The following is a 12,586-nucleotide window of genomic DNA, read 5'->3' on the forward strand; positions in this document are numbered from 1 at the left end:
TAATCAATTTTAATATAAACAACCATTACAAAACATACATTTGTATAATGCGTGTATACAAAAACACACTCATACACTTATAAAACTGACCCATTTTATTATTAATTTTGTATGTAGGAAAAAGTTAATTTTGATTTAATGACTAAAATCATTCAAAACTTACATTGAGTTTCTTCAGCTGAGCTTCAGTATCAGTACAACTTTCTAGCAAATGCTCAAACCCATCACTTATTCTTTGAAGGCCTTCTTGTAATTGGTTAACAGTTGCATGGAAGTCTTTGGTAACACCACTAGCAGCATTTAGGTTTTTTTCTCTTTCTGTCAGTTTCAGAGTAAGGTCCTCCCACTGATGACGAATAATAGTTATCTGTTCAGTAATTTTCTTTGCATTTGGATGAGATGTACCCAGCCAATTTAACACTGATTGTCCTGAATTAACCAACCTGTCTAGCAGTGTTTTTTGAGACACAAATTCATCCCGCATAACCTAATTAAAGTTAATTGAAACAAAATATCAAAATTGGTATAAATGATCATTCAGTGTAACTGCATGAATCGTAAAAATTAAAACTACTAATTGCATTTATGAAAATGCAACAATTAATTCTGAGAGGTAATAAAATGATGTAAAAGAAAAAAGGAATTAAACCAGAAACAGTTACATCCCCTAAACAAAACTATTCACACTGTGTCCCACATGTTCAACTTTTTTATTTTTGGAAAAAATTGATGTTTCTGAATTCTACTTGGAATATACCAGTTCTTGACTCTTTAATCATAGATTGCATTAATTATTACATTAATAATTTAAAAATGGAATTCTGTTGAACGGAGGTGCAAGGGCATTCTGCTAAATTCCTACATATAGCAACAGAATTAATTCTTACTGTAAAGAGTGTGGCACTGAACAAGAGGCTTGCGGTTCCTTGTATATATGTTTGAAAAAGTGCATTATGAAAATGAACTTTAAAAGATCCATTTCTTTAGTAGTTCTGGATGAATTTTGGAAGATGGTCTTGCAGGCCAAAGCCATGAAAATCTTGAAGTACCCCACCACCTGGTATATTAAGAGCTTTCCCCCAGATGATCTTTGAGCCGTCGTTTTGTGGGCGAGACAAAACAACGGCTCAAAGATCATCTGGGAGGAACATGCAAATGCTATAAAAACCGCTGATTACAATAAGTCTGCTGTGGCCGAACATTTCTGGGAGAAGCAGCATCAAATCTCCCCAGAGGATGCGGTTATTGTGGATTGAGCGCATGGGTTCTGGAACCGTAAATGGCTCAAGAGCCTACGTATCTGTTCATCAGACCACAATATTATGAATAGGGACAGAGGTATGCGTATGCATCCTCTGTTTGAAACTATCATCCTAAGTACGGACGAACGGTTTTGCTTGACACCTTCCTGAGCTGTTTCCGCTTCCAGTTCAGACCATGCGCCGACTGAACCACGTGTATAATAAGTACTGCGAGCCTGTTATATAAGGACGTGCTGCAGGAAGTTTCGTTACTGCTGAGGAAGGAAGCCGATGCTTCCGAAAGCTCCAGATTTTTATCGTTTTTATCGCTTTCAATCCGGTTTATTTTAGTGTATTTTATCGCAAGGATTTCATCATAGTTTTAATGTTTTTTACAATGTACATAGTTAAATTTAATATAATAGCAGATTTGTAAATATTTATTTTATTTTAGTTACAGTAAAATACTTATATTTTCATGGATGGTGTGTGAGTCTATTTATTGCTAAAATAGAAATGAGCAAATATTGATAAATGTAAATTTGTCTTATATTTATCAAGATTCTCTCATTTCAACAATAGCATGTGGTTGTTGAAATGTAGGATGTGGTAATGTATTCCCCATCCACTGAGTGAAGGATACACTGCTGTGTAGATTCATAGTGGATTACATGAGTGTCCCAATGAATGTTACAAAGATTCAAATTTCAGTTGTGTAGTAGTTCTTTAAGCTGCAGAAATGTATAGGTTATGGCTTCATAAAATGGAAAGTACTGAGGATCATAGAGATATTTCCAGCAGGGATGTGTGTAAAATATTGAACTTTTGCTGTACACATACATAAGAGAGTTTGTCCCCTGAGAAATCGTGGGAGTTCATTATACTGGAGACATTTTAAAACTTCTGAGGACTGTCCAAAGAGACCAATGCTGCAATATTCTTTTCCTTGCTGATAAATATAGTAGGAAACTATAATCTAGCTCTGATCTGATTGATGCTTTACATAAATGAGTAAAGATTCACTGACTGCATCCTGTGATGTAGCTGCTACTGATATAAAGATATTTAATTTCTGTAAGCAGTTATTGCAAAGACATGTTACATGTGCCTGAAAGTTAATTGTCCATTATTAGTCTTAAAAAGTTAATGGCCTTTGAAACTGTAATCATGGTATTCTTTATTTGCAGCTAAGAAAGTGGTGCAAATCTTTTGCTGGAATGGATAACAGTGGATTTTTGGTCAGAAATTTAATAACAATTTCCGAGAGTCCAAAATTATAACTTATCACAAGCTAGGGTGGGCTTTTAGGCTTATTAGCAACAAAGACCATTTATGTGCCAAGACAAAGTCATAAAGTGTTGAAAGTATCTTTTTGATAAGGCAATCTTTGAAACAGATTACCTCATCAAAAAGTTATACATGTATAAAATGGGGTAAAAAGGTAGTATATTGATTGAAAATAAATATTCTATTTTATATTATGCACACTAATTTATAAAAAAAACTCAAAAACAGTTAACACGCTCGCATTGTTGGATTAAATATGAATGAGTGTACATGGCTTAATCAGATGGTTAAAAGTAGTAAAACATGCATTTTTATAATTTGTACATTTGATTAAAACATGCTTAAAATGGTGTCACACAGCTTACAACATAGGATGAGCCCTCAGTAGAAAGTAAAGTGTCAAGTGAGTGTGCTGCATCCTATGAGGACTCAAGCAAGCACAACTTTCTTTGATTCCTGTACAGAATAAACTTCAATGTTTCAATCAAAGTTCTGATATAGTTTATTTGTTACCTACCCATGCCAAGAATCTGACATGGGTAGTTAACAATATATCTTATTATGTGTTATTTTCTTGTTATCTGTATAGGGGACTGATTGGCCAAAATTATTCACAGGAACTGTTGATATGTTGATATCATTATCAACATATCAACATATGTTGATATGTTGATAAATCATTTCTCCTAATCAAAATTGCTGGGGGATTCAGCAAAAGTGGATATCAAGTACACCTTCATAGAGTGAGAGTATCATCTGCTGAACACAGGACAGTGTTGTATGAATAATGTACCTCAGAACTGATAAAGCTTGTGGAACACTCAAAGTATCAGTGTATAAAATAAACTGTTGCCATTGGCAAGTTCCTATGTGATTAAAGGCTAATTCTACAGCACTCAGCTCTGCAGTGCATTCAGAGAGAACCTGCTAAGATACAGTAGTGTCTGAAAAGACAGTAGAAAATTCTATATGCAGATTGGAATTTCGAGATGTCTGCGTAAACCAACAAGAAGTCAGAATGTTCAAATTGATGCACTGAATAGAGCAGAAAGTAAATGAAGGACAGTATAATATTTCATCCAGTTGTTAAGGGAGAAGTCATGTGTTGGTACGTGAGCATGATAGGGAGAAATCGGATGCCTTGGTGATTGATCGGGCAACCTTGTTTATATATATTATATGTAGGTCTTTGAGTAGCTCTTAGACATGAATTTTGAATGGACAGTTGCCAGTTTGATGCGTATCATGAAAATTTTTCCATCATGGTTCAAAAATGAATGGCGTGATTTGGAAGGGATTTAAGTCTAAATGCATATTGCAGAGACAGTGGCTTCCATCGAAGCAAAGATGGTTCATTTGTTTCTATGTATAGTCTTTGCACAGGAGATGATCAAAATGCACCAGTTGCAATAGAAATAGCTCAATGGTGGACAGGGTCAAGCTACTGAAGGATGTTGCTTCGGGCAGATGCATATACCCGAGGCTCATATTCTAATTCTGATCATACCGCTGCACAATACAGAGTAAAGTGCACCGATCTGCACCCAACAAAGTAGAACAGAGATGATGGAAGACATTCCATCCCCTCATGCAGTTTATGTGCATTTGGCGAATATGTTGAAGAAAGGTAAACTTTTTTTGGTTTCCTGAATTTACCCTGAATCTGAATGGGGTCAGATACCCTGAATCTGAGCCCAATTCAGATTCAGGATAAAGATTACACTTGTGACAAAAATGTAGGCAAACGGTCTTCTGCAGTGAGAACCTGAAACTATTCGCCATTGGCCAGAATTTGAGGCAATCAGTGGCTTTAGAAAACAGGCCTTGTGCATTGGGTTGCATTATATCATCAAAGTTTCTTGCGACGACCGACTAACTGGTTAAAATATATTTATTAAGATAAAAATGATATATACATAAGATAAAACAGAAATAAAATAAGACAAAAGCTTTAAAATACAATAAGATAAAAGAGTTAAAATACAGTAATACCCCGAAGTTACGCGATAGGTGGGTCCAACGAAAAACGCTTAAGTCGAATTCGCGTAAGTCGGGGTACAACTTTGCATATAAATACATATAAATTTTGTTTAATTGGGACCAAGGACTAACAAAAACATTAGTTTAGAAGAAAAATATTTAATAAAATTGCAGTTATTTATACATATTAATACAAAATATGTATTAAAAAATAAATGAGTTACGTAAAAAAGTTATTTCGATGTCGATGGCTTCATAAAATCTAACAAATTCGTCTGACGACACAGCGACACAGCGTTCTTTTTTCATGCAGAATTAGTAGTAGTAGTAGTGACATGTGATGCAAGAAAGCAAATGTATGGGCTTATGCAGCATCAGCCAAAAAAAAAAAAAAAAAATCACACTATTCCCTCCAAATGCCTGTCCAGTTCCTCCTTAAATTTATTCAACCTATCAACTTCCACAACGACAGATGGAAGTTTGTTCCAGCAATTAACCACCCGCTGGCTAAAGGCAAATTTTCGCACATCTATTCTACATCTGTCTTTTCTTAATTTGAATTTATGCCCCCTTAGGTTCGTAATCTGAACAAGCGGAAGGATCCCATCAGAATTCAGCATGCTCAACCCATTCAAGGCCTTATATACCTCAATCAGATCACCGCGCAGGTGCCTAGTCTCCAGCCACTGCAATTTGCAGAACTTAAGCCTCTCTTGGTAAGAGGATCCCTTCATTCCCCTCACCAATCTTGTTGCCTTTCTCTGTACACGCTCAAGTAAATCTACATTTCCTAAAATGAGGCCTCCAGACCTGTACGCAGTACTCAAGGCGTGGCCTGACCATTGCCTTATACAGAGGGATAATCACCTCCTTTTCCCTGCTAGCAAAATTCCTATATATCATTGACAAAACCCCATGACCTGCCCTGGCAGCCTGTCTGCACTGCTCAGAGAACTTCATATCTGACTGCACAATTACTCCCAGGTCTTTTTCATTTTCTACCACCTTAAGTGTAGTACCACACAGTTGGTACGTTTCTCTGGGGTTACTTCTACCCATATGCAGTACTTTGCATTTGTCAAGGTTAAACTTCAGTTGCCACTTCTTAGCCCATCTGCCCAAATTATCTAGATCCTGTTGCAGTAGCACACTGCCATTACTGTCATTAACAACCCTGCCAACCTTTGTATCATCTGCAAACTTCGACATTAAGCCTGATATACCTTCATCAATATCATTGATAAATATACAAAACAACAGTGGACCTAACACCGAACCCTGTGGGACTCCACTAATAACATTAGTCCAAGAAGAGCAGCACCCATTGATTACCACCATCTGTCTTCTCCCACTTAACCATCCTTTTATCCATTGTAGCAACTTACCCTTAATACCATTCTGCTCCAATTTGTACAATAGTCTTCCATGATCAACAGTGTCAAAAGCTTTCCTGAAATCCAAATATATGATATCAAAATTATTTTTTGCATCCAGTTCCTTTGTAACAACATCATAATATCCTATCAAATTTGTCAGACAAGACTTTCCCTTAACAAACCCATGCTGTGTCTGAATTATTGCTGCAGTCTTGTCTAGATGATCCTGCAATGCATCTTTAACCAGCGACTCCATTATTTTACCCGGAACAGAAGTTAAACTAACTGGTCTGTAATTACTTGTGTCACCCTTTGATCCCCCTTTGTGAATTGGGGATACATTTGCACATCTCCAGTCCGTGGGAACCTCCCCTGAGTCCAAGGATGCTCTCATAATTATGGCTAAGGGTTTGCTTAGTTCCTTTGCCACCTCCTTTAATATAACTGGATAGATCCCATCCACCCCAGGTGCTTTTCTTACGTTTAACTTCAACAATTTCTCTTCCACTTTGCTCTCAGTTATTACAAGATCATTAAGCACCCTGCTACAATTTGATAACCTTCTGCCATTTTCAAACCTTAATAACTCCTCATGTGTGAATGTAGATGCAAAATACTCATTCAGTTTGTTTGCTATCTGAGCAGGATCATCAACAGTCGAACCATCGATGTCAAGTGGACCAATCAGATTCATTCCCTTCCTTTTAGAGTTTATATAAGTAAAGAAATCCTTGCTGTTTTTCTTAGCATCTTTTGCCAAGGATTTCTCGTAATCTGCCTTCGCCTGCCGAACCTCCTTTGTGACCTGATTACAGATTAACTTATATCTGCCATAGGCTTCTGAGTCGCTTGATAATTTATATGCATCCCATGCATTTTTCTTCTCTGTTACGAGTCTCATTAGTTCATTTGACAACCATTTAGGCCTAAACCTTGAACAATATTTCTTAATAGGTATGAAACTTTTAGTAGCTTCCACGATTAATTCCTTGAATGCTTCCCACTTAGAATTTACTGTTGGTAACATCGTCAGTTGATCCCACTGTACAGAATTTAAAAACTGTCGGAGACCACTGTACTCGCCTTTACGGAAGTAAAAACCCTTTCCTTTACCCCTGATGGTAATTAAATCTTTAAGAAAATCCCACGTCAGTACACTGTGATCACTGCCACCTAGTGGTTCTTTTATCTGCAAATTCCTAATACATGAATGATCACTGCTGATAACCAGATCAAGAGTATTACTTTCTCTGGTTGCCTCTCGAACATGCTGCTGCAGAAAACAATCATCCAATAAATCCACAAAAGTCTGACTAGTGTGTGAGTGCCCAACCCACAAGTTTCAGTCAATATCTGGGAAGTTAAAATCCCCCATTATAAGACATTCCGATTTACTAGCCCACTATTTCTCTGTACAATTGTTCATTGTACTCATTCGAGTCATTAGGCCTATAACACACTCCTACTCTAATTTTTGCTTTCGCATTGCTTATGTCCCACCAAACTGACTCAACAGTGCACTGTTCATCTATATCAACTAGATGCACTTCTTTTGATTTTATGTTTTTCTTTATTAACAGCATAACACCTCCTCCCTTCCTATCCTGTCTATCCTTTCTGTACAAATTGTACTCCCCAAATTCCAGTTCGGCATTCCTTATATCTGTGTGACACCACGTCTCTGATATCCCAACAATATCCGCCTTTGATGTCTTGACCAACACTTCAAATTCATCAAATTTATTTACTATACTTCTAGCATATACATGCACCTATTCCTATTCCCAGCCACTCTAACACATCCCATATACCCACCTGTTTCACGAAGACTGACATCCGTCCCTGAAACCCCCAACACCCCTCGCTCCAGGTCGCTACTTATTCTAATAGAAGTTGTGCAAGAATCACCTTCACCTCTGCATACGGCTACTGTTAAACTATTAGTCCTTGTATCCCCCCAAGCTATCAGTTTTCCGACCCACCTAACACTGCCTCGATAGCATCAGCAAATATTCTTGCACCCTTTCTATTTAAGTGTATCCCATCCCTGTAGAAGCAATCTCTCCTGTTAACAAGTACAGTCCAGGCTGAAAAATATTCTACCCCTTGAGCCTTGCACAATCTTTCCAGGGCCGAATTGATCGACAAGGCTCTCATCATATACTCCCTCCTATCGTGTCTGGGCAGAATTGCAGACACTTTCAAATTCAACCCTACTTCACGGCTTTTTTTCAACAGTGACCTGTACTTGTTAAGTAATTCTGCCGGTCTCCTACTCTTAATATCGTTAGTGCCAATGTGTACAACTATATCACCTTTTGTGCCCTTAAAAGATGATATCTGCTCTACAACGTCATCAACCTTTGCCCCTGGCAGACATACCCTGGTCCTGTTCCATCTATCCTTTCTACAAAGGATGTTTCCCTGACAATAGAGTCACCAACAACTACTAGTTCCTTTGGAACCAGCGCAATCTGCCTTGGGGGTTGCTGCTGTGTTACGTGATGACCAAGTGCAAGCTCTGGCATTGATGTGGGCAGCTGACAGCCTGATGGGCCCCTCAATTTAGATCTTTCGAGGGCATCCACCCTGTCCTTCAAACTCTCATATAGGCCCATAACAACGCTGAGTTGTCGCCTGATTTCCTTACACTCCTTACATCGCGCACACACAAAGACATCCCCCATGGCAATATCATGTTCCGTTCTAGATAGTTCGGCAAACATTTCACAAGTTGCACATTTTTTAAGGCTGTGATGCATTGTAGAATCGCCCCCCTCAGTTCTCCCCCGAGTCACAGCACTCCTGCCACTTTGTGCCCGTTGCTTTGCTGCTCTAGTTTGGGGCATGATATTTTAAATTTATAAGATCAATAAATTAAATTAAATTAAATGTCAATACTATGCTATCTAATAGAAACAGTGAAGCGTATTAATGTTTCTATAATTATATGTTAGAGCTACCTAGCTACCTCAATTAAAAATTTGAATTCCCGATTACTATATACAAAACAATGCCTGCAATATTCGAATGAAATAACGGTTTTATAAAGTATTACGTATATCTACAAAAACTGTTTATACAAATTAAAATAAAAATAACCAGCGTAATTAGAACTATAAGACAACGTATTAAGTACAATATAAAATAACAATTATGTAAATAATAAGCAAAAACTTATCGTTTTTTTCGGAGCCTGTAACTCACAGCTGTATTTTCTAAAGAGAGTCAGCGCCCTCTGTTCGTAGCAAGCTAATAAATTTTTATTCCTTGCTTTGTAGCTATAACGCGTTCTTCGTTGGAGTCTATGTGTTCTAAAATTTAAGCCCTTTTCAATTGAGCTGAGACCTTCTGTCAAACTTGCAATTGTCATGTGCTTTTCGGATACTTCAGCTCGGATACTTTTGCTCACGCATCTCTATGAGCTCATTCATTGTCAGCTCCTGACTATGTGAATCCAACAACTCGTTGACATCATCACCATTGACTTCCAAATCTAATTAGCTGGCAAGATTAACAACTTCTTCTATCACATGAGCGACATGATCAGTTTCTGGCGTTGTTTTCGTCTCGTTTTTGAAAAAAAAATGGACAAAGTTTCTTCCAACACCATTCAATGTTTTTTTGTGAATTTAATTCCAAGATTCTATAATGATTCTTACGGCATCTAAAACATTGAACTGTTTCCAAAAGTCTTTAACAGAAATCTCACTATTTTGTCATAGCTTCATTCAGACATGCAAACGAACGCCTCGTGTAGTAAGCCTTGAATGTTTTGATGACTACCTGGACCATCGGTTGAAGCAAGCTGGTTGTGTTTGGAGGCAAAAACACAACTTTCACACGTGGGCCGAAATTAATTACGGTGGCAGGAGGGTGACCGGGTGCATTGTCAATAAGAAGCATCACTTTAAATGGAATCTGTTTAGACTTGCAATAACGTTCGACTTCAGGTATGAACTGGTGACCAAACCAGTCCTCAAAAACGGAAGCTGTCACCCAAGCTTTATGATTTGACTTACAAATCACTGATAAGCTAATTTTAGATATATACCAAACGAAAAAAATCAAGAACCGCGTAACTCAGAGTTCGCGTAAGTCGGAGTTTTACTGTATATATAATACGGGAAATATATATAATACAGTATACGGAACCACTCCGTAGGTTCCGTATATTATATGGGCGTGTCGGAAGTCTTGTTAGAATTTTGCATCTCCATCATATATGATGTGTGCAACTTCCAGAGAGGAAATTACAATCTATTATTTCTAAAGTGAAAACACCTGTTCCTCATTTCTACGGAGTGGTTCTGTCTACAGTATTACTTGTCCGGATTGTGTGGGTGTTATGTGAGTCTAGTAGAAGATTGAAAGATCGGGTTTCTGAACATGAGGTGGCTCTGCGAACTGCTAATTTTGAACACTCCGCAGTCGCCGAACATTATTGGGTTGAGTAGAACAACAATCTTGATCCCCAACAGGATATTGAAATCATCGACTATTCACGTGATTGGTTTGCAGCACTACACGTAGCCACCAATAATAGTACTATGAATCAGACAAGGGGAGTACCCTTACACCCTATTATAGAATGTACTGTATTACAGTGCGATGAGCGCTGGCAATCATCGCGTGTAAGTAATTCTGCTTTACTGACACCAGACTCATGATACATGATCATGCCCAGATGACTTGGGCACCATTGTAACCATCAATATATACTGAAGTACACCATTCACAGACTAGCTGATAAAGAGGCACTTCACTTTGAATACTATGTATGTATTTTAACGCTTTTATTATATATATTTTAACTCTTTTATCTTATTGTATTTTAAAGCTTTTATCTTATTTTATTACTGTTTTATCTTATGTATATATCATTTTTATTTTAAAAAATTTATTTTAACCAGTTAGTCGGTCGTCGCAAGAAACTTTGATGAAATCAGTGGCTTGTTATAGATATCTTTCATTGACCTTCACGTTGCATGACCTGGAAAATATGCTAAAGTCATCAACATAGAGGGCACCTATTTAGATAATGTTCTATAATGGAGTTTACTTTAATGTCAAAAAATGGTAACACTTAAAACAGATCCTTCCAGTACTCCCTCCTTTTGGCAAAAGGGACAAGATAGAGTAGACCCTACACAAACTTGGAAAGGACAAGGAACTAAAAAGTTAAAACAGGGAGGTGACTTCTTAGACCAAGGCTATAAAAGGTCTTTTAAAATACGAAATCTCCAAGTTGTGCCATATGCTTTTTCCATATCAAAGAAAATGGCATCAGGTGCTCTCATAACACTGTGGCATCTGACTGTGATAACCTCACAAAATGAGATAAAAAAATTACTTTGTGCCTTCTGTTTAATTTAGCTGATTTCAGGAAGTACAGTACAGCACAGTGTATTTTAGATATTTCAGTATGAATAGAATTTGTTCTTTTAGTTCATTTTGTTACAGAATAAAAAGCTTTGTAAATTCTTTTTGCGTGGTTATCCACAAAATAATTCATAATAACTTCAAATTAGAATGTTTACTCAGTATTCTGCTATTAAGAACATTTTCCTTTTAAAAGAAGATAGATCCATAAGAAATCTGTGCCATTACGAAAGATCAATCTCTTCAGTAAATGAATTTTACTCTTTTTCAATGAAAACTTATTATTTGCAAGGCTTTATTTTATATTAAATGGAAATGCATCCATTGTTAATAAAAGGTATTTTCACATTATAGAAAATGGGTGCATTTTCTGATAATACTGATGCAACATTTCTATCTAAAATAGTAAAAGGAGCTTTTAAAATAAGCTTCTTTGCTTTTATATTGTACACAGAAATTCAGTTTAAACAACTGAATGAAAATGATTTGAAGCCTGACTATCTCACACGTTAAACATTTCTTTTAAAATGACAGAGTCAATGCCATATTAAGTGTTACATAGTGATACCCATAAAAGTAATTTCTGGGTCTATAGCATAACACTGCCAACAGATAATCATTACCTGAACTTGCTGCATCTGGGATGTAACCATTCTAGGCTCTGGGGCAATAGGACCTAATACATGAAACATCTTATCCCTCTGTGACAGCCAGCTACTTAAAATGGAATGAGTGTCTTGAAAATCTTTTAGATCTTGCAGAAATATGATTTGTTCTTTAAGAGTATTCTGTAATCCAATCCACCTTGATACTAGTGAATAAGAATAAAAATCACTGATGATATATTAAGGAGTCCCTTATGTGCTGTGATGTAATGACTAGATCGTAGATATAGCTTAGCTTAATTTTCAGCACTCACTTCATAGTAATCCACTTAGTTTGTTGAAAGTTTCACCACGTACATATTAGTTATGAAATTTTAACAACTTAAAGAAATTATAAATTTAAAAATTACTAAATTATGAGCTTTAAAAATTTGCCTAAGAAAGGAAAGTGCACCTTTCCTTTCTTAGTCACGGAAGTTACATGGTCACGGAAGTTATACATTCCTATAACTTCCGTGACCATATCTGAAAATGATATTCTTGCATCATCCTTCAACATTGTCTCCCTATATACAAACGTGCACATTGAAACCATGCCACTGGCTCTTAAAGAACTATTAATTAAAGACAACATTTTAACAAAACGTACTGACTTAAACATTAATGACATTTTAGAGCTCACGTCACTGTTACTTAATGCCAAGCAATTTAAATT

The 12,586-nt window shown here is 36.7% G+C and overlaps 1 protein-coding gene across 7 annotated transcripts in view; it reads right to left on the reverse strand.

Annotated features, from left to right (window-relative positions):
- Positions 1 to 12,586, reverse strand: part of LOC150085455 (uncharacterized) — a 1,845,429-nt gene that overhangs the window by 887,004 nt on the left and 945,839 nt on the right. For all 7 annotated transcript variants that reach the window (XM_090374043.1, XM_090374041.1, XM_090374042.1 and 4 more), the window contains 2 exons: positions 11,890 to 12,077; positions 164 to 487 (listed from right to left, as the gene is read on the reverse strand). In XM_090374043.1, coding sequence (XP_090230169.1) covers positions 164 to 487; positions 11,890 to 12,077 — 512 coding nt within the window. The remainder of the gene's footprint in view (positions 1 to 163; positions 488 to 11,889; positions 12,078 to 12,586) is intronic.

The sequence above is a fragment of the Mastigoproctus giganteus genome, chromosome 5, assembly GCF_048544385.1.
Source record: "Mastigoproctus giganteus isolate SK-2022 chromosome 5, ASM4854438v1, whole genome shotgun sequence".
NCBI classification, from domain to species: Eukaryota; Metazoa; Arthropoda; class Arachnida; order Uropygi; family Thelyphonidae; genus Mastigoproctus; species Mastigoproctus giganteus.